Source organism: Drosophila subobscura, chromosome E (genome assembly GCF_008121235.1).
Source record: "Drosophila subobscura isolate 14011-0131.10 chromosome E, UCBerk_Dsub_1.0, whole genome shotgun sequence".
Lineage (NCBI taxonomy): Eukaryota > Metazoa > Arthropoda > Insecta > Diptera > Drosophilidae > Drosophila > Drosophila subobscura.
The window spans coordinates 11251651-11273847 of NC_048531.1; the positions used below are offsets into that span (position 1 = coordinate 11251651).

The 22197-nt window shown below is 42.9% G+C and overlaps 6 protein-coding genes across 7 annotated transcripts; 3 read left to right on the forward strand and 3 right to left on the reverse strand.

Annotated features, from left to right (window-relative positions):
• Window positions 1-399: 399 nt before the first annotated feature.
• On the forward strand, window positions 400-3016 carry LOC117891727 (KH domain-containing, RNA-binding, signal transduction-associated protein 2). 2 transcript variants are annotated; one of them, XM_034797318.1, is made up of 5 exons: window positions 400-658; window positions 718-1222; window positions 1290-1391; window positions 1450-1631; window positions 2414-3016. In XM_034797318.1, exons 1-5 carry the CDS (start codon window positions 400-402, stop codon window positions 2557-2559), a joined length of 1194 nt encoding a protein of 397 aa, XP_034653209.1. In that variant the 3' UTR covers window positions 2560-3016. The 2 variants fall into 2 exon arrangements, with proteins under 2 accessions (XP_034653209.1, XP_034653210.1); XM_034797319.1 differs by having other exon boundaries at window positions 2321-2556.
• A 443-nt stretch (window positions 3017-3459) lies between these two features.
• On the reverse strand, window positions 3460-4144 carry LOC117891733 (DNA polymerase epsilon subunit 4). The gene is made up of 2 exons (XM_034797326.1): window positions 3903-4144; window positions 3460-3844 (listed from the first exon to the last, which is right to left on the reverse strand). The coding sequence occupies exons 1-2, from the start codon at window positions 4066-4068 to the stop codon at window positions 3561-3563; spliced, it is 450 nt and encodes a 149-aa protein (XP_034653217.1). The 5' UTR covers window positions 4069-4144; the 3' UTR covers window positions 3460-3560.
• Window positions 4145-4176: 32 nt separating this feature from the next.
• On the forward strand, window positions 4177-6418 carry LOC117891730 (KH domain-containing, RNA-binding, signal transduction-associated protein 2). The gene is made up of 6 exons (XM_034797323.1): window positions 4177-4406; window positions 4475-4596; window positions 4662-5026; window positions 5086-5175; window positions 5325-5419; window positions 5713-6418. Exons 1-6 carry the CDS (start codon window positions 4241-4243, stop codon window positions 5850-5852), a joined length of 978 nt encoding a protein of 325 aa, XP_034653214.1. The 5' UTR covers window positions 4177-4240; the 3' UTR covers window positions 5853-6418.
• A 207-nt stretch (window positions 6419-6625) lies between these two features.
• On the reverse strand, window positions 6626-7403 carry LOC117891735 (ventrally expressed gene D protein). Its single transcript, XM_034797328.1, has 2 exons — window positions 7165-7403; window positions 6626-7107 (listed from the first exon to the last, which is right to left on the reverse strand). The coding sequence occupies exon 2, from the start codon at window positions 7099-7101 to the stop codon at window positions 6853-6855; it is 249 nt and encodes an 82-aa protein (XP_034653219.1). The 5' UTR covers window positions 7102-7107; window positions 7165-7403; the 3' UTR covers window positions 6626-6852.
• A 286-nt stretch (window positions 7404-7689) lies between these two features.
• LOC117891732 lies at window positions 7690-11828 on the reverse strand. The gene is made up of 3 exons (XM_034797325.1): window positions 11471-11828; window positions 8838-9116; window positions 7690-8770 (listed from the first exon to the last, which is right to left on the reverse strand). Exons 1-3 carry the CDS (start codon window positions 11523-11525, stop codon window positions 8436-8438), a joined length of 669 nt encoding a protein of 222 aa, XP_034653216.1. The 5' UTR covers window positions 11526-11828; the 3' UTR covers window positions 7690-8435.
• Window positions 11829-14138: 2310 nt separating this feature from the next.
• On the forward strand, window positions 14139-22108 carry LOC117889878. The gene is made up of 3 exons (XM_034794386.1): window positions 14139-14584; window positions 21299-21517; window positions 21577-22108. Exons 1-3 carry the CDS (start codon window positions 14524-14526, stop codon window positions 21891-21893), a joined length of 597 nt encoding a protein of 198 aa, XP_034650277.1. The 5' UTR covers window positions 14139-14523; the 3' UTR covers window positions 21894-22108.
• Window positions 22109-22197: the final 89 nt, after the last annotated feature.

Here is a 22197-nt window from a genome sequence, read left to right on the forward strand (position 1 = left end):
CGAACCAAATATTTATATTCAATACAAATTTACAAAATACAAGGTCATAAGGTATGCAATCCAATAAAAAGAACATTTAAAATAAGCCAAATTGATTCTTTAATCGGATTAAATTATTGTTTCTGTGTTAAAAGTCTGCGAAACCTAGTAATATCAAATAGAACATCAAAATCGAGGAATATTATTAAGACTTCGGTATATGTCTAATATTTTTAAAATTAGATGGTATATTTTAGTATAATTTTGAGGGTCTGACCGTAAATTTTATCAATAATCACGCGGTCACACTGCAATACATACATGCATAAAAAAACAAGAAAATAATTTTTCAGCCAAGTAAAATTTTCCAAATAGTGGAATTCGACGAACTTCCACTGAAAACGCACACATTTGAGAACTATGCCGCGGGACTACGATAGAGACTACAATGAGGACACTGCCGACTACAAGCGAAAGCGCAGGGATGATGAGCCAGCAGCAGCCGGCGGGGGTGCTCCGGAGACTCCCGAGGCGGACGGTAGCCACAACGCCAGTCACGCCGGACTGCGGGACACACCCCAGCTGAACGAAAAGACAAATGGCTATCTGCAGGAGTGCTTGCAGGAGAAGAAGACACTGGAGAAGAAGCACGTCATAACCAAGCGTCTGCTGGACGATGGTCAGTGGCTGAGACACGTAATAAGTAGCGCATCTAATCGATTATTCCATTATTCGCAGAGGTTGAGAAAATATTGGTTAGCGGTCGCATACCCAAGCCGGAGATCTATGCCAACGTGTACAGCGAGAAGCCGATCCGTGTGGCCCAGAAGGTGCTATTCCCCATCAAGGAGTATCCCAAGTTCAATTTCGTTGGCAAGATCCTGGGCCCCAAGGGCAACACACTGCGTCAACTGCAGGAGGAGACAATGTGCAAAATGGTCGTTATGGGCCGCAACTCAATGCGTGACCATGGCAAGGAGGAGGAGTTGCGCAGCTCTGGCAATCCCAAATACGCACACCTCAGCCGCGATCTGCATGTGGAAATATCGACAGTGGCCCCGCCAGCCGAGGCCTATCACCGCATCAGCTATGCCCTGGGTGAAGTACGTAAGTTCATGATACCTGACGCCAATGACGACATACGCCTCGAACAGTTGCGTGAAATGGATGGAAAGGAGCGCATATATAAGAAATCTCACCATTATTCCAAATCATATGGCGAGCACGGAGCCTACAACACTCGGTATGCCCGTGGAAAGAAATTGATTGATTGATGTTTGAACAATTACTGAGTATTGCATTTCTTACAGTACGCCGCCACCAGCCTCGTCCAAGCCGAAAGTATACTCGATCCTGGAGAAGGCCCGGTATGTGATGGACGATCCAAGCTACGGCATAGTTAAGACCCACAGGTAGGCTAGGCAGAGTCAATTATGACAGTCCTGAGTACTCATGACTTCCGTTGAATAGATCAAGGGACCACGAACTGTACGACCATCATGGGGAGTACGACCGATACGCGACACCGCCACCACAGTCGTCGAAGCACTCGAGCCACCATGCCCAGTACGACAGCACCTCCTACGAGCGTGACTACAGGCGTGAGTACCACCCGCACTCTTCCTCCTCATCGTATGCGGCGGCCTATCCAGGTAAGAAAACTTCCTCGTATGATATATTAATGTTTTTCCCACAGCAGGCCAAAGAAAAACAGAGATTGCGTAAAGAAACAAATAGAAAGGAAACTAAACTCTTAAACTAAACACGCGCAAAGAAAAAACAAAAGAAAAAAACCGAAAAACAAACATAAGAAAAGTACATTAAAAAGAAAACCAGAAACCGCCATTTAACCGCGTCTCAAAATTATGATCAACGGAAACCCATCCCACCATATTTAACAAGATTTTAAATGCACTATGCCTGAGCAAAGGCGAGGTCAACCAAACAGTACAACCGGCCAGAAATCATCTTCATTAATTGGAAGACTGCTAACATGTCCAGAAAAAAACACAGTAACGAAAAACATCTCGAAAAAACATCCAAACTACAATCAAAGCCAATGTTTCATTTCAATTCATATCTTGAAAACCAATCTATAAAACAGCATCAAGGAAACGGCAATTAACGCTCAAAATACATGCACATCAAGTAATCCAAGCTGTGATATATGAATTTTCATACAACAAATTGATGCAAAGTTTGTAAACCTTTTTTTTAAGCGCGTTAAAAATGTACTTTCAATTGTATTGCAGAGGAATAGATTTCCCAGGGTGTAGTGCATTCAAAACCGGTTAAGCAATTTATTTATTTCCTTTTCGTTTTACCATTGTATATATCTTAGGAGAGTATAAAACAGAGAGCAAACCAAGAAAAGCACCACAGAGACAAAAACAATGAAAAATCTAAACAACAAATAAAATTCTTTTCAAAATAGCAAAACCAAGCAATGGTCGCTCCTCATCGTCATATCGCCCAACCACCACGGGCTCGGGATCACATTCATCTGCTCAGTACGAAACTGGATCACGTTCTCGTGAAAGCGTGCGTTACCGCTCGGCTCCATATCCGAAAATACGTTAACCCATCGCCTAACCAAAAATCCCAACAACTACAACAACCACAACAACAACAACAACAAAACAACGTTAAGCATAAAGAATAAAAGTAATATTCCAAACAAAATTATCGAAAAGCAAATGTTAAAATTCAATAATCCAACTATACACACATATTTAATATATTGCCTTAAAAAAACAAAAACAAATAAATTGATAAACAGCTAATTTTTTATTGCAATTGTTCCAATATTCGAATAGTGTTCCAAAATCTAAAAGCAATCAAAGGAAAATCCGAAACAGAAATCAATGCATCAAATTTTATACAACTTGAAATCTTTGTACAAAAGCAAAACAAACAAAAATACAAAACTGATTTTATTATAGTTAAAAGCCGCATTAATTTAACAAGACAAGAAGAGAAGAGAGCAGAACACAAAAACAAAACAAAAATCCCCAACAAATGAATTCATTTCTAAAAACCATCACAGCGAAATGTTAGTCTAAGTTTTCCAATTATTGTTCCATAAGATAAACCAACAAGTAATAAAGTCGAGACATGTACATGTTACCCAACGACCAAGTAAGTATCCTCAACGGACCGCCCCCTAAAACCAACAACTAAAACCAACTTCTTCGCCAACAAATAAAATCAATTATTAAAACAAAATTAAAGAAAACAAAAATCAAATTTGCCGGCTTCGTTACTATTCCCCCGAAACGAGTATTCGGATACGTTCAACGTTGTCCTTTCAATGTATACTTTTATTATTTTCTGTTCATGCGAATCAACGTTTGTTTTGTATTAATTTTAATATTATTTTTAAACTTTAACCCTTACGCTGAATACAACAGAACATGTCTGCCGCAACACTACCCTAAAATAAACAAACAAAATACAATTATAATAATAAAAAAAGAAACGTACATTATCACTTGTTTTCCTCTATGGGTGGGAGAATATAATATTTATTTCACATCTTCAAGATTATGTTTAATGCACTGCAGACCAAGTCCAAGATGTGTTCACTTCAGGGCGCCATCGAGGAACAAGAGGCAGTCAACCACCGATATGGCCATATCCACATCCTTCTTTTGAACCGTTTTCTTTTTAAACTGTGCCGTGAACTTGTAGGACTCCCGGGCCAACGAGGCAATAAACAATTCCACTGCTTTGGTCACAGTAAACACAGCTTCTTGCGTGGCCAAGTGCAGGTCTGGGTCCAGCTTCATTATGGACTTCACGCGTCCCAAGGGCAGCTGGGTTAGCTTTGCCGCACGCTCGTGATCGGCGGCTGACTTGCTGCCAACTAAAATAAAGTCGTTGATGAGGTGAACACTTCCTTTATTTAAAGCATTTAGATTTACCGGACTTCTCGGTCGCAGCGTCGGCTGCTGGGCTCGTCTCTTCTGTTGTGGCCGCAGCCTCTGTTTCATCCTCTGATTCGGCTGCATCCTCTGTTTCCATTCTCTGCTCAACTTCCAGCTCCGGCTCTTCGGAGCATTCATTCTGAAAGATGTCTTCGCTAGCCATTGTTTTTTATAGTTTTATTGTTTATTTACAGAATCGTGGTTCTAATGCCGCCATAAGTATCGATTACCAATCAACAAATACCTATCGATATATTTGCACATCAATCAATCATCTCTAGCACTATACACATAATTTTTCCAGTGCGACAAAAATTGAAACAAATTGTTTAAATATGGAAGGTTCAGGCGAATTTATAGAGAAATTCATTGAGAAGCCACCCGTGCATGATCACCAGCCGCGCTTGAATGAGGTGGCACAAAAGTTTTTGGCCGATTTGGACGAGGAGCGGTCGCGTTTATCCGCTGAGTTTCCCTTGTGCGCGTTGCTGATTGACGAGGGTAAACCGACTTGATTGAAAATCAATTGTGAATGTAACTTATCTATGAATTTGCATATTGTATTGCAGCTGTGGACCGTGTTTACTGCACAGGTCGCATTCCGGGCAAGGAATTCTATGCCGATGTGTACAAGCAGAAGCCAATGAAAATCACCCAAAAGGTGTTTGTACCTGTCAAGCAATATCCAAAGGTATGAGTGAGTAATCACACATGCATCCAGCAGCTACCATATCCGTCTCCCTCTGTCACTTGCAGTTTAATTTCACCGGCAAGATATTGGGCCCCAAAGGCAACTCGTTGCGCCGTCTGCAGGAGGAGACGCAGTGCAAGATCGCAATTAAGGGGCGCAGCTCTATTCGCGATCGCAACAAGGAGGAGCAGCTGCGAAATTCCGGAGACCCGCGCTATTCCCATCTGCAGAAGGATCTGTTCCTCGAGGTCAGCACTGTGGCCACCCCGGCCGAGTGCTATGCCCGCATTGCCTACGCCCTGGCCGAGATTCGTAAGTATCTAATTCCAGACAAAAACGACGAAGTGTCGCACGAGCAGCTGCGTGAGCTCATGGAAATGGATCCCGAGTCAGCCAAAAGCATCCATGGACCGAATCTTGAGGCTTACAGGTAAGTTGTTGGTGTTAGTAATGAGTAAATGATTCGCTGATTTGTTGCTCTGCTTTCAGATCTGTATTCGATAAGAAGTTTGGCGCTGGCAGCAGCAGCGCTCCAAAGTATATAAACCTGATCAAGAGAGCCGCGGAAAATCCGCCCGAGTAAGTTAATTGTAAAGTATAATTTTGTATAATTTACTGACCAACCAGGATTACCCAACCGACCGGAGCGGCCTTGCATCGCAGCATCTCAACTTAGCCCCTGACTAAAGACTGATCCTATATCTAATATAAAATGTTGTTGTTTATAGAACCGAAGAGGCAGAGGAGGCGGTCTACGCATACGAGCATCAACATCGTATGCCTCCCAAGCGTGGCCCACCCACGGGCTATGAGTACAGCAAACGTAAGTGGAGTTGTTAATGCCTTTTGCTTCCAGTCGTAGTTCGTAGAGCCTAGGATCTATTAGATCTCCTCTTTTTCCCTCACTCTAAATTCTAGGGGTCGCACTTTCGATGGGTTTCGTTGGGGTAGTTTGTAGCACAAGTGATTGAACCTGAAACTTCTAAAGATAAAAAACAAAAAAACCAAAATAATGACTAATTTTATAATAACAATCAACCGTTTTATATTTAACGACTTAAACCATTCTTGAAACACGCATAACATACTAAAAGTAATAATGAACCAATTTTATAGCACGTCCATCAATAATACCAACAAATGCAGCGGCTTATAAACGTCCACAGCCATATCCAACCGACATGAAACGTATGCGCGAACCGCCCATCAAGTCCTATAAACCCAATACGTATACCATACTCAAAAAATATAAATAATATTACAAAACTAAGCTCAAATAAATCCGAGTTGAACTCAAGTCAAGTTGATTCCACCTCTCTCCCATAAACAAATGAATAATTAAGGACAATGTTTATGTTTATAAAGCCTAAATCTGAAAACGAAATATCAATGAGAAATCAATTGCTTCTTGGCCTGATAAGAGCACGAGTATACAATGAATGAATAATGAATAATTATAAAATTCCAAGAATATTAATTGAAACTTAATTCATAATTTCCATAAACCTATTTGAGCTCTTGCGCATGTCAGCGGACCGGAGCAGAAGAGCCCTATCAATATATATTACAATTACCTACTGTTTTGAATTATGATTTCCTGATTTCCACATTCACATACATATTATTCTTCTCCATAAATGTGTAATAAAATGAAACATCATGAACGAATATAAAGAAAGCATTGTCCAATCAGAGCCAATTATAATCTAATCTAACCGAATCGAATCTAATGAATCGGCCGATCCTCCCATAATCAATATATATACATTATATTTACACGAGTCTGTAGCAGTAGAGTCGAGAATAAAGTACTCCTAATCAATATTATAACCTGATTCAATTATCACAGATCAAAATTCCATTTGTGACATCAAAGAAATCAAGAGCCTTTAAAATAAGCAAATAAAAAATTATGAATTTATAAATGAAAATGAAAACCGTTTGAATAAACAATTAAAAATGCTGCATAACAACATTTTGTCAAGTATATTTCATGTCTTCCCCATACCCAAAAGCAAACAAGAAAATATGCATAGCTTATAGAAACTTTAGTTGATCCCTTGATGGGTAAGTATCCGAAATCTGATTATATCCTGTATGTTGTGAACTTAAATAAAGGAAAACATATGAACCAAAGTTAACATTTCGAGTGTTTTTTCTTGTATTGGATATATGACTATGGGGGGACTTAATTGAAACACACGCTGGACTCTGATTTTTCTATATATTATTTAACAAACGATCTTTGATCTACTTCTACACTTGATATTGCAGTCGGCTGCCTGTAAAGCTGGCAATCCAAATTTGCTTCATCAAGGCGGCTTTTTCGACCCTTGAGGCGTAGGCCTCCTGCTGTGACTGTAGACGCTGTAGGATTCTCTCGTATACCTCCAGGGCTGTCTGGTTCTGCCCGCAGCGACTTTGCCCACAATCCTCAGGCCCAGGAAGCGACTCCCCAATGAAATTGTCCTCGAACAAGGCTGGACTCTCACTTTGTGGGATCATCTATGGGAACAGGAATGCATTTGTATTGATTCCTATGCCTATTACGATCGATAAGAACTCACTTTGTTTTGGTTTAGAGCAAACTTATGTTCCTGACGACTAGATGTGTGTCCTGTCCGCTATGCAGTTCGCGACTGAGCAGGAAACTAAAGTTCTTGCCACCACCACCAGCAGCACCACCCTGGAGAACCATATGGCAGGCATGCTCTGCGCACATTGCGGAATTCCTCCTCCTTCTACGCTGCGTTGCAGCTGCAGGGCAACAACGCATTGTTGTCTCTGTCTCGCCGCCTCCCTCCCGCAATCCATCCCTCCCTACGCGTGAAAAGTGCGCTATGGTATCCTGCCAGTATGCATAGGGGTGGATTTTTTGTTTCGTTTTGTTTTGTTTGCTTTATCAACACTTTGAATGGATTCAGCTGGTTCTATAGCAGCTCTAGTTTATTTCACTTTTATATCCGACAAAAATTACATTCATTTTTATATGTATACATATATATTCGCCCCATATCCTTCATATATCCTTTATAACGATTCATTAAGCCACTTGTTATCGCATCGGTAACTGTCCATTGTTTGTTCCGCTAAGTTCAAAACAATTATGTATACACTAATAATATAATACGATTCATTAAGCACACGTCTAAAGCCAGCATCCTATATGTAATTCGATCCTATACGATTAAATAGCATTCTAAGAGTTCAATTATCGATACCTAATTGGCTTTTCAGCTAAAATTAAAACTTATTTAGTTACAAATCAAAAAAGAATTCGACTTTGAGGAATCTACACGTACAGAAAGATCAAAAGCGATATAATAGTAAGTATTCCTGATGCTCTAGATAGTATAATCAGATCGAGGTTGGAAGAGGAGGAAGCAAACATTGGAAGTATAACTCAGGTCAGTAATCCTAGGAAGATTTGCTTCCCCAAGATCTAATTAGATACATAAATCGAGTATATTCTATAATACAATAACAAAGCAACACCTAACATAATTTGCCAAGCATTTGATTCCTTCCGATCGTACTCTTCTCTAATAAGATATACCGACAAACATACAGTGTTTCAAGAAAGCGTTTTTACAGGGAATCGCAAGTTCATTTTGGATTCAAATTTAAAACATCTTAATATCACGCATCTGGTTAAGAAACTAAAGATAAGGCGGATCGGGAAAAACCAAACAATATAATGGGAAAATACTTTCTTGACGTACTGTATCTAAGTGACAAGCTCGTTTTTGGGTGGTGCGCATCTCCAAACATTATCCCCGGTCTGGGAGGTTCAGTGCCGGTGGTAGAATTACGTTAACTGAACTTGGCCCGCTTCAGATTCAGAACCGAACTGCCAACTGGAGGGCGGCCAAGAGCAGCACAAGCCAGAGGCCACAGTCCTGAACAGCCGGCGCCGAGTCTGCGGCGGGAGTGGGTCGTGTGGTGGCCGCAGCAGGAGACGGGGTGCTTGGCTCCGGTCCAAGATGGATGGTCACCTCGCGACGTACATCGGGGGGCATCACATGGCAGGAGAATTTCTGCCCATCCGTGGCATTGGCCGCCACGGGCACGGTCAATGTGAAGTTGGTGTCTAGGCCGTAGACGCTGCCGATTAGGGTGTTGCCATTGCTGATGGCTTTCTCATCTTTGTACCAGAGTATGGCATGGTGTTGAGCTGGGAGAAAGAAGAGAGGATTCAATTAGAGGCGTGTATTCTCTATGAAAGCATCTTTGAGACTTACCATTGTAGTTCTTGACGGGGCAATCCACCTTCACACTGCTGTCATTGGCACCCACATACACGTGCACTTCCGGCTGGTCGAAGTAGGGAAGCGCCAGCTTCGGACCTGCTGTGGACTTGGCCAGGTTACCAGGCGCCCGCTGCGGCTCCTCCTCGTCGTATTCGCTGTAGTCGGTGCTCGCCTCACCGCCACCGCCAGTTCCTCCTCCGTTTCCGCCTACAGCTGCGGTTGTGGCGACTGATGGTTTGCCTGGGTGTGCCTCGGGCAAGGTCAGCACACCTGGAATAGATTGTAATTATTTTCGGGGCACATTATGCATTGAAAATCCACTCCAAGAAAGCTCCAAAACAGATTTCCGTGTCTGGCGATAGTTGAGTTTGAGCCTATGCCCCAAGGCCCTGGCAACATAAAACCATTAACGGAACCGGGCCAAGCCCCTTTCTGTTTTCCCGAGGAGCGTGTCAACGCCCATTCTGGATGACTGAAACCCGCTGAACCCAACTCAAGTGAACTAAGGCAATGGGATGAGATGTGAGGGTATGCCACACACATATGTACATATGTATGTACGTGCCACAATTCCCATTGCTTTGAGGTCAGGACGTCAAAAGTATCATCACGGAATGGAATTCATTTCGGGACTTGAGCAGGAATATCTCACCTCCTCCCTTCCCTGCCGCACAGACACGTGCATTTACATACGCTACGCTCGTTTCGGTTGATATGTGTACACGCTCGCGTATAGATTTGGATCAAGGATGTACATCGCCTTGGTTGCGTCATTTGCAAGTTTAGCGCATTGCTTAATGGCAGCTAAAAGTGCCAATTTTACTCCATATAAAGTGTGTATGTAATATGTTTATAGGTATGTTTATTGTCTGTGTTGTGTGGGCAGTGTGTGTGTGTGCCCAAGTTATTAGTTTTGTTTGCTCTCTCGTTAGGTATGGAAACAAGACAGGACTCCTTGCTTATCCTTGGCGTCGTTAGGACTTGTGTGTTTACCTTTAGGCAGGAATCGAATCAAAGAATTAGGGCAGCCTAAGGAAAATGCATTTATTTTATCTTCGCCAGATCATTAACTTAATTTTAAATGCAGAAATCGCCATTTATACATATTGACCTTGAATAAAATCTAAACGAAACCATGTATTATGCAGATGTACCATTTGACCACTAATTCTTGATAATAATGCAGAGTAACATATCAGCTGCGTGAAGTAGTTATTGCTGACTAATGCTATGATTTGACTAACAGAAACAGCAATAATTTAGTGCATAATGGAGTATGGGGTATGGATATGCCTCTCTTAATCCATTGGGATGGAAAGTTGTCAACTGACTTATGCCACACGCCTCGGATGTCTTATCTGTATGATAATTAATATCGATAAACCGCATTAATAACCCTGAAACACACACAGAGACAGAGAGAGAGACGCCCATGATATGGCAATTACCACTCCCCAGACCCATTCCCATTCCCATTCCCATCATCATCTGACATCTCCCGGCTCCCTTTACCCGCTCCCAATTGCTTAATTATTCAAGAGCCACTTTAATCATGTTGATATTTTTAACAATGTGCTCATTTCTCCCATTCCCTCTCCACAGTACTCACTCAATACCCCAATTCTGGACGTGCCCCGTGCAGTATTGTACTACTAATTTGTCTATTTGTAGGCACTGAACATCGGATCGGAGAGAAAGAGAGTGACAAGGCAAGCCCTGGTTACAAGTGGTTCCCGAATTGTCATCCCATTCAATGAATGACACACGTTCTGCCCGAAAACAGACAGCAGACCACACTCCCCTCCCCACACCCAGATGACATTTAAGGAAAGCCTATCCATAAAAGTGAAAACCCTTCCGAGCACTTCTGCTTGGAGATGGTGGGGGTCATAGTCATGGACAAGTGTTTTATGGAGTTTGGAGTCGGGCTGGGGCTGTCTATGGGTACCCATAAACGGATGGCGAATTTCTAACCCTGTATGCATACCTAACTATCAAACACTTGATGTTGTTCCATCAAGTATGGTATTGAGCGATGAGGCAATTCCTGTATCGTTTTATATTTTTATAAACTAGAAACTTTTGTCCAAGTTTTTTCCTTATTGGGTCAGTAAAGAGAAATAGGGATGGGGGTAAGTACAGGGTAATCCATCGATTACTTAAGCGCCTGCAATACACACACAAACACACACAAAGTCCCATACATGCAAACATACATAATGCACATAGAAACGAAGGCAGTGAGTGGCAAGTGCACTAGACATTTTCCCCAAGGATTATAATCTCAAGATTATGCAAATTTACATGGGCATGAACTAGAAGAGGAGAGCGAGAATTATAAGTATTTCTTTGTTCCATATTTCTCTGGGAACCATAACTGTGACGAGAGAAGAGTTCATTTGAAGAACTTTGTGGAACCCGCATAATCGTGTGTTTTTATGTACGGAGTATCCACAGAGAGTTCAAGCTGTACCATTCAGAACTCACGAAGATTGTAAATTGAATTCAAATTAATATGTTTCTGTTTGTTTGTTTGTGTGTATGTATGTATGTACTATGTGTACATGTGTATGCCGTTCATATAGCGGCAAAGATGTAAGAGGGGAGATGCAACCAATTCGTACCTGGAAACCGGGAAGATCCAAAGGAGATAAGAGCCAGCAGCCAGAGATGCCTCATATTGTTTTGTTTGGTGTTGTTGCTGCTTTCCGAACGAAGTATGCAAATTTCAAGTACGATAACACTTTATTGGAATCCTTTTCACTTTTACGAGTGTGTTATGGTGTTTTTTTTTATATGTTCTGTTCTGTTCTGGTCACAATACCGAATCGAAACCCGTTCGTACTGCTGCTGCGACGGAGGATAAGTTGGCAATGCCACAAAAGCGTTGCCGAGACACAGAATTTTGTTTTTGTGTGCTTTTTGCGTGGGTTGTAGTCATGTAGTGTTGCCTGCTCCGTCGTCGTCGTCGTTGTACTGCGGTGCCGCCAGAGCGAACCATCTGGATATGTGCTCAATGGCGGGAAGAGGCAGAGCAGAGCGACAGCGAGAAGCATTAACCGAAAGACCGAATGAACAGGAGAAGGCGCGAGCGCAAAGCGTCGGCAATAGGGAGATGACTCATATATTGCACAGCCGCAGGAGTGCCCTATTGGAAACCGAAAGCTAAAAATGTGTCAGAGAGAAAGACAGAGAGGGAGAGCACGCTGGCTTCCTGCAGTGTGAAGAACTCAATTTCCCATTCGGCATGCACGTCCCACGAACTTCACAGAGAGAGCCCTAGGTCAATTCCATTTGAAATGCTTGTGCAGTTCCACTTTCCAGCATTCCCTTGGATTGTGCAGTTATTGCAGCAGTAACTAGCTCGCTCCACTGCCGCCCACCCCGCTCCTTAAATATCCCAATGCAGTTCCAACTCTAGCTTCACCGCGTTGCCAACTATTTGCGGGGAGCCAGCATACACTGAATGAAACGCTCTCTTAAATAGCAGTTCGCTCTCTTTGCCGCTGCGGGCCATGGGGAGTCTGCGCGGCTCTTGGCGCGTATTTCGATTTTCAACTAATTTTGTGCTGACAGCGCATAGTTTTTATTGTTGTTGTTGTTTTCTTTTGATGCGGATGGCTTTTAACTTTGTTGTCGCTCTTGCTATACCCTGTACAGGCAGGAGTCTAGAGTGGATATGTTGGAAGCTCCCAATAAATAATAACTCAGCCAGCCCGACAGAATCAGAAAATTCTCGTCTTGAAATTCTTTGAATAGCGGGTATCGTACTGTCGGAATGTCGTCTATGATGCTCATACTTGTTGTTTGATTAATTGTTTCTAGAAGAATGGAATTCTTGGAAATTCTGTGGATGCAACGTCGCCACCAAAAGAAAAATCTCTCACTTTTCTATATGCGCTCTGTGTGTGTGTGTTTGTGTAAATATAAATATTTGATTAATAACCACGCCTCTCGAATGGGGGGCTGGCTGGCTCCCCCAAAGGAATAGCTCTAGATTTGCGGATGTTTACAGGCTTGGCACCCAACAGAAGACAAAACAAATAACCAGATTCATCCGCACACACAGACACATAGTCTTAGATACAGATACATATACTATGTATTTGTATCTCTGTGTAATACATAATGAAATGCACTTTGTTTTATGCTCGTAGATTAATTTTAATTGTTTGTTTGTCTGTTTGTTTGTGCAGTGCCAATGTTGCATGTATCTATGTAAATATGTACATATGTATGTACATTTGTAGCTTCATTTAATGCTGACGCTGCGGCCTGACACTGTGGCCGGGCATAAATTGTATCTGCATCTGTTGGATTGCCTGTATCGGTATCTCTGTCTCTGGATGTGCCTGTCTCCAATGTAGGCGTCATCAGACACTGACAAGTAAGCAAACAAGTAGGATAAACTTAGACGGTAGACGACTATGAAATACCCAGTACGCAGATCCAAACAATCAATGGAATAAAATTCAGTGTGTGGCTGGAAGTAATATGTGTCAGCTATCATAGTGCAATGCATTTTAAGAAAACTTGGGCTAAACCTTTCCATTAAAGTAAATCCCTGATGCAACATGCTCCTGTGTACCACGACCCTCGGGTATAAAGGCAGGCCACCCCAAGTGTGCACAGTCCCCAATCATCCATCCCATCTTGCCGCATGGCTTTGGTCTGCCGCAAGGAAATCACAGTTTTGTTAGTGCCATCAACAAGCTCCCTCCCATACCCAGACTCGTACATGGATGCCTGAGAACATCTCGCGATTCCATTAAGCAAATTGTCTTTGGGGGATGCAAAGAAATTTCCGCGAATCATCTTGGAGTGCAACTGGCTTGCGGCAGGGGCAGGGGCAGTTACAGGAATTCAGCTCAAGCATGTGGCATACTCGAGGGAGTTCTGTTACACATATGAAGTAATAATTAAGTTTTTAATTGCAAATTAAACAAGGCTCGTGGGAGCGTTTTCAGTAAAGCCCTTGGCCCAATATCTTGCATAATTATAATCCATATTTTCCTCTGTCAACATCCGTTAAGCCCTTTCGCTCTCATATTTATGGCCAGGAAATGCTTTCCTTCTATAAATATAGCCCCTGAAACACAGATGAATATTTTCAAAATACAACTAATTCCCGCCACAGTCCGCCCGCTCTCTCTTTCCATCTATCTGAGCGCTCTGCCTCTCTCGAGCTCGCTCGCCCTGCTTACGCTCTCTTTGCCAACATGGCGACCAGAGAGGCGGCCCAAAGCAAGCATAAAGCAGACTGGCACAGAAATGCTCATTTGTATTTCTACTCTGGTGCCGAACGGTAATAACTGAATTCAATTCAATTCAAACTCGAGTTCGAATTCGAAAAGGAAATAAGAGGTTGCGGATCGATCGTGTAAGCGTTGTGACCGTGTGTGTTGTTGTAGAGAGTTGTTGTAACAATTCTGGAAAAAAAGAATAGTTTTGAAATCAATAAAAATTCCCCAAGGAGAAAAGTGCTGACAGTGCTAGCCGGAAACTCAAACGAACATAATTACGCGGCACAAATCCCAACAAATAAAATAAAAACAACCGATCAAGAGTGACACAGATTTTGATTTGGACAAAAACCGATCACACAACCCATTGGATACATATTCATCGCCTGGCAGTGAGTGAACGAGCAGATCTAGCACACAGAAACCCATCAAAAATGATGTCCCGAAAAGCTCTGCTAATTGCTGGACTCCTACTGATCGTGGGCAGCTCCCTGGGTAAGTGCGGGAAATCAAAGTGAAGCGCCTATTTGGGGTTAGACCTGATGCAATCGTGGGTTCAGTTCAGGGCATTATCTAATCAGACTTGTAGCTTGGGGCTTGGGGCCACCCGACCCCGTGCACACTAATCGCACTCCCATCAGATTCGGATTTGAAATGCAGGAATTTACTATAAATCGAAATGATTGTTGAGTGGCTTTTCAAACTAGTTCTGACCTACATTTGTCCCTTGCCAGCAAAGCCGAACTTTGAGCTTTTTAATGGTTTTTGGCATTCCACGATTGGGAAGATTCTGATGTTTCAGATGATTCAGATTTTCGGACTTTTGGATGAGTGACGAGCGATGAGGAATATTCCGCGGAATACTCGTTAGATCACAATGATTCATGGCTGATGATCTTTCATCTGCTGACATTTTTGCCACTGTGCAAAAAAGCATCCGCCTTATTCAAATAATATTTTTTACTGTATTCGTTTATGGCTGCTATTAGTTTGATAATTTCTGCACATTTTACAGCCAGTTTCATCGAACAGTAAATGCAATAATTTATCGACTGCAGGCTGTCGCATTAATTCAGTTATTTATCACGTAACAACCCATCCGATGAATGGTAGTTGAATGCATTCAAGTTTTCCTCGCTCATTTCATTCAGTAGGAAATGACTGTGTGTGTGTGTGTGTGTGTGTGCGTTTGGATGGCATTTGGGGAGGGGACAGCTAAAATAGCGAAGGCTAGAGGTGTGTGCCATTTGCCATTTGTGATTCCGAATCGGTTACGGCTGTTAATTATTCCAGACTCTTCTTATTGTCAGTACCGGGCGGTGCCCGGCGGGACGACCCAGGAAATGAGCAAACAGCGAAATGGCAACAACAATCTCATTGATAGCCAGCTGGGGTTGCTGGGGTTCTCGGGGCTCTCGCGTATTAATTAGCCCTCGACTCACCGCAACAGTAGGTAAGATTTCCGCTAAAGAAGCGTGTCGAAGGAGAAGCGTGAGAACATTATTGATCGTGTCGGTAGATCACCTGGATCACCCTTTTCTCCCTGGGTGTTGTTTGCTTACCCTGGAGCCATAAACAATGCGATTATGATCATAGTGATTGGATTGCCAAATAGGAATACGAGTTCGTTCCCTTCCCTTTGGGTGCGATCGCCCGGCCAAGGATGGTTTCTCTTTCAAGACGATCCCTCCTTGATCTCTTCTCAGAAGTTTCGCAAGGAATTCTTGTGTGTTTCCCTCTCTCTATATTTACCATATTTAACATATTTACTTAATATTCCATGGTTGTCGCTCCGTGAATGCTTGACATGGGTAAACAACAAGTCTAACTGATGATCATCAGATCCCTCTCTGTGATGCCATCTCTTTCCCGCTTGGGGGATCGAATTACATGGCATTTTGTAGTCCGCTTGGTGCGAATTCAAAGGAGGCATCAAATGACTGCAAACACAGAAAGAGGAGCCCAGAAATGCAAGAAAAGAGATTTCGTTGTGCCCCGGGACGTGGGGGAGCGAGGAGCACAGAGTGTGTTCTTGTGCAGAAATACCACCTCCTCCTCCTCCGGCTCCTCATCCTCATCCTCCACTGCCTCTGGCCGGGCCCGGGTACATTTATTTTGGAATATGTGACTCATCACTGGTTGTCGGTTCTGGTCGTGCTTCTCTGTTCATCGCCCTGGCCTGGTATTCATGCTGGATTCTCTTGCCACGCGGCTGCATGCACTGCACCACAGATGGGGGCTTTGTGGTGTGGGTACGAGGGGGCAGAGTCAGAGACAGAGTCAGAGACAGAGTCTGCGACAGAGGCAAAGGCAAAGGCAGCCGGCAAAAGCGAGTTAAACAAACTCGTAACCAATTCTCAACAATTAAAGAATCAATTTACTTAACGTTGCTGGCGAATTGGCTGCCGCTGAATGGGTTGCCGGGGTGCGGGCATCGCATCCACCAGGGAGTGCTGCTGCTGCAACTCAAGTGGGGCATCATATGTACATACATATACATACATACAAGCAGAAATACATACATGTACAAACTCGTATTTATACATAAAACTCTGATGATCGCAACGATAATGAAGAACTCAACTGAAATGCTGATTCAGATGCAACAGAAGCCCAAAAGCCGCAGATGCCACGGCTTGGAATACAAATATTTTCAGAATTTATGAGCAATACAGAAGAAGTGGCAGCTTGTGAGGGAAGAGTACATGAACATCCACAGTACTTGCTGTACGAATACTCAAGAAAAGGAATTACAGAGCTGCATGCTATTTTGATGCTTTAAATATCTGAAATTTGGGTGAAGTCCATTAAGGAATTATGGAAACTGTGTTAGTTCAAATACCTATCATAAAAACGATCCTTAATATTTAGTACACTCACAACAATTTTCTTATAGTTTTACGAAAACTAATGATTCATCATAATCCTTTTAATATTTTCCTAAAAATGTTTAAAAGAAGAGCACCGAGTATTGCCAAAAAATCAGTCAAAAATAAATACCAAATGGCGACTAGTATCGCATTTCAAATTTAGTTAGTTATTTATTTAATTATTCGAGATTAAAATGTCAAAATTGTTGGTTAATGTGTCATACTGCCAGAATATTCTATATCAACTATATAGTATCATAACTATAAAACAAATTTCTGATTAGTCACAAATCTGCATAGTTTTGAGACTTTACAAATATTTTAATCGTTCTTTTATTGTCATAAGTTTAATGGCATTTTCTTTGAAATAATTGAAATTTTGGTCACAGTTGTAAATATTTGTGTGTCTTGTGCCAAAATGTCTGTGGAACCCACAGCTGAGTTGTCTAGCTAAGGCAACGAAGGGTTTTCGAACCATCCCAAATGGAGGACAGACCAAATGCCAAATGGCAATAAATAACCCAAATCGAAGAACAAACCTTGCCCAAATAGTTTCTGGCTAGGGGAAGAACAAGAAAGGAGTGCCGCATATTAATTAGAAGCCGCCAGAGCCCGAGCCACTTGAATGGAAATGGGACTCGGAATGGGAATGGGAATGAAGAAAACACGAGCCCTGCCTCTTGCGGCAATTTAATATGCGCTAGGCGTAGCCAGAGTCGCGCCTAGCCCTGCGGTGCTCATCTACGAACACTTTGGCTACTATGACTCTGACTCGGAACGACTATATGGTAGCCGGCTATATGGCCGAACCGACCCTCCTCTGTTGGCTGGGTGCCCGCACAATCCGTGGCACTTGCCCCATCTAAGTGCTGCCGACACGTGCACAAAAGAGGGAGCACTGCCAAGAGGGGACATGGGCATGTCTATGTCTACTCTACGTTGGTGAGCCCCAAGAACAGAATGTTTGGAATGGTATGTTGAAGGCGTCAGTGGACGATCAGTGGACGGCGCAATGGTAAATCGTTTAAGTGAAATCAAAGTTCTGTATTCGGATGGGAATACATACGCGCATAAGCACATAAGCATTATAAATAAGCACATGAAATCATATATGTACATATGTACATATTTACATATGTGCTGTGGATCACTGGAAATCGAAATTTATTGATGCCACTTGATTCCGGTCTTCGAATATCCACCATCCCCAAACCACATCGAACAAATACAAAAAAAAAAATGAATCGATTAGAGAAATTGAAGGCAGTCATTCATTTGAAATGCGTACTGGATTTGCATATTTTCTCTATTTAGAAAATGGAAAATTCTCAATTAGTTTTTGGCTAGCCGTCTGCAGCATCTGCGTGTAAAATATTCTGCACTCTTTGGCCAATTCAATCCCTCAATCCCTTCCAGACACACGCCCAAACGGAATGCGAATAATCTGTGCTATTTGGGCATCTGTCAATGATCCGCACATCTGCCTGAAACGATCCGATGTGTCTGGGCTGGGATGCGACCCTCCCCCTCAATGGCTGTCCCTCTGCTCCTGGCCAATTGGGAGTCCTCTGTGCGTAGGTAGTCGTTCGGTTCATTTTATGATGTTCTCTCTCTTTGTCGCTTCGTGGCCGTAACCTGATCGCTTTCACAGAACCAGAATGCCATTATCATTATCCGCCTTGCCTCATGTCTCTATCTGCCTGCCACACACGGATACACTCGTGCACGCAGACAAAGAGACCTCCTCCTGCCACACAACACAGACAATTTTCGGCTCATATAACGCACAGCACTCCCCTCCACTCCACTCCACGCCGGGCCAGGGTCTGGCTATGCTACTGACTGGGTCGGGGTATGGGTCTGGTCAGTCACGTTCAGGCACAGGGGACAGGGCGACCCAGGCAGACAGCGCTGAGCTGAAAACACACACACAGAAAGGAGATCAAAGATCAGAGAGCTGGCTCTTAATTTCTCCAGGCCTTATCACAGGTAGTAAAGACAACAAAAATGCTGCACTTGAATGATTCCCGGCCGGCCAGCAGCAGAGGGCCAAAGGGCCAAAAGTAGTGGCAGGAGGGTGTGAGTGACTGGCATTAAAGCTAACTCGACTTTTTGGGTTATTAGCCGACTCTGAACTGCATTTTATTCCCTTTTTTTTTTGTACGATATCATCGTTATGATAAATTACTTTTGGTCCAATTCTAAGTACCAATTAAAGTTGGGCAGGAACATGGGTTAAGGGAAGGAAACTTTTATCTCTAGAGATTGGGAAAACATAGACCAGAATAATCCGGGAAAAATAATATTTTTGAGGTAGATTTAAGAGAAGGGTAAAAGATTATAAGAGTAGAGCCAGAAATTAGGAACATAGCACCGTTAAGTAATGCTTTAATTAAATTAACTGATTCCCGATAAAAAAATTAACAATTCCATTCTCTTTCGACTCTTGTGGCTTCTTTTTTAAGAATTTTGAAATAAAATATTCGCTTAACTTCCCCCTCAATTGAACCTTATCAAAAAAAAGATACAATTTTTATTACATTTTGAAGTACTTTTATTGTTTTTTTGTATCCACTCACATACACATTTTTCTTAGAATTACGGAAGTTCTTCTCGTCCGGGCGGAAGGCCTGCAGATCATTCAGACCAAATCCGCAATGAGAATTTCCTCACATTTGTTGTTATCTTCCTGGTTCAATGGATTTTTTTGTGGTGGATGGGAAAAGCCAAAAAAATACAAAAACATAATTTTGGGGGGATTTCTGCCGCTTGGTTCAATGTACATAAATACGAGAATAAATTTCTTTTATGGCCAAAGTTTACGACAAAAGAGCAGCCAACCCGCTCGGACAATGCGTGAGTGAATGTGCATTTTTTTTGTGTGAGAGGGGGAGGGAGGCTATGGTTCAGGCAACGCAATAGGAATGCAAGGAGAAGAAAAAGAGAGTGCTCGTCAAGCTCTTTCGCTGTAGTAGTTGTTGTTGATCGCTGTTCGCTTTCCAATTCCAATTCATTCCATTTACTCAATCCTTTCTCTGGCACGAGACGGCAGGAACTGGAATTGGAGGCCCCCTAAATAACTCACATTCGTGCCTATCCAAAGTAGGGTAGTATGATTTTAGCTAGATTTGTACAAGTTAGAACTCCAAGTATTGACGAGTGAAGTTTCGTATCATATATTCCCATAGTAACGATCGATCTGCCAGGGTATTAAAATCTTCGTACAAGCGTTCCATTCTTTTATTTGATTTCGTTGTACCGCCAACAACTAAACCACGCAACGCTGAGCAGCAGAAAAGCGACACAACAGTGGCCATAATAAATAAACGCACACAGGAAGACAAGAGCCCAAGCAAATGTACAAAATGTAAATTTAAACTTTTCACAATCATCAGACTGTCCCTTTTCCGAGGGTGTGTGTGGCAGTGTGTGTTTGCGTATGTGCTGCAGTTGGCACTATGAAAATGGACATTGTTGTGAAATGCTTTCAATGCTGTGTGGCGGCCGTCCATCCATCGCATCGCTTCGGTGGTGGTGGTGACACCACCAAAAACAAAAGTAGCCCACCGTCCCGCTGCTGCCATTCCCGTCAGCACGTTACATGTGGGTGTGGCGGCGATCGCCCGACCCGACCGACACCGTTGCACCAACTCCAACACCCCAGAAAGTGGGAGAGGGAGAGGCAGACCCAATGTATATTGCTTGGTGGGTAAGTCTGTGCGACTGTCGCCAAGGTCTAGTATGCACACTGCCATACCGTCCATTCAATATACCTTGGGCAGGCCAGCCAAAGAGGGGGAGTGTGCTGGTGTTAGGCACTCTCTTGTTGTTTTCTCTTTCCATACGCTCATTTTAATTTTCGTTCTTCATGTGACCCCATTTCACCGAAATGTTTTCGACAAAATATGTATGTTGTTTGTACATGCGTGTGCATGTGCATGTGATGTGTGAGGAGGAAAACGAAAAGAACGAAAATAATGAGGAATGGGAAAAGGTGAATGCGAATCGCCTTTAACCCATCATCAGTGCAGCTGTCCCCTGTGTGTCCTCTCCAGTCATGCCGCTGAAACTGAGCTGCAAAATTGAGGAACGCAAACAAAACACAGATGCTGATAGCCGGATGATGATGGGCCTAATGCATTTCGAGTTGGTTTCAATTTCCATTTAATTTCGCTTAATTAACCCACCGACTAAATGTGGTGGTAGCTGGGACTGCGACCCCCCACGGCTGCTATTGTAAACAATTGAAGCATCATCACTCGCATCGGGCTATAATTATGCTCTGGAATGGTGGATCCTGGAATTTTATGTCTAATCGTTTAATTTATCATCGTTTCAGTGTTCTCCTACCCCCAATCCGGCAACGACGATGAGGAAATGATGGCGGATGATGATTTCGAGTACGAGCAAGATGACCAGAGTGCCTCCAGCCAGCAGACGAAGATTCAGAGCCAAATTCCTGCCAAGTCTGACGGCAGTGCGCCGCCAAACCGAACCGTAACAGTAACTGGCATTCGCGGCGAGGATGTGGTCCTTAAGTGCGACCTGGACACCACCCGTAAGTTGCAGTGCTCTTTGCCCTTTCTGTACCTCTTTGACCTCTCTTTCACCTTGCAGAGAGCATCTTGTGGTTCTTTGGGACGAATATTATCGCCAATGGTGGCACATTGGTGCAGCCCAACTTTAAGCTGGACACTGAAAATTACGACCTGACCATACTGAAGGCAAGTCCACAAGATGCCGGCGATTACTACTGCAAGGCTCTGCCACAGGGATCTATTCTGAACACCAAGGTGGTCATCGCCGAACATTCCCTCGATGCCATTGCACCGGAGAGCTCCACCTCAGCGTCAAGCAGTCTGCCCAGCCTCCCCTTCTCGCTTCTGTGGGCGGTGCTCACTGGAGTCTGTCTGCTGAAGATCGGCAGACATTAGTTTTAGTCTAGTATTACATTTACAGAGATACATATGAAAATATGTACCGTGGCCCTATCCCCTCTTCACTCTTCACTCTCCACTCTTCTCACAGGAAAATGAGCATTTGAAGTCTTTGTTGATTGTAAATTTGTGTATTTGTAAAGACAAAATCAACTTTATTTATTAAATAAAAAAAGGAACCAAAGTATACAGAAACTGCGGCATGAAATCAATATTTGTCTGAGTTCTCCCTTCGATTGGATCGATTCGTTTGTTCTGGCGTGATCTCTGTGAGAGTAAAAGAATAAGTACACAATTTCTT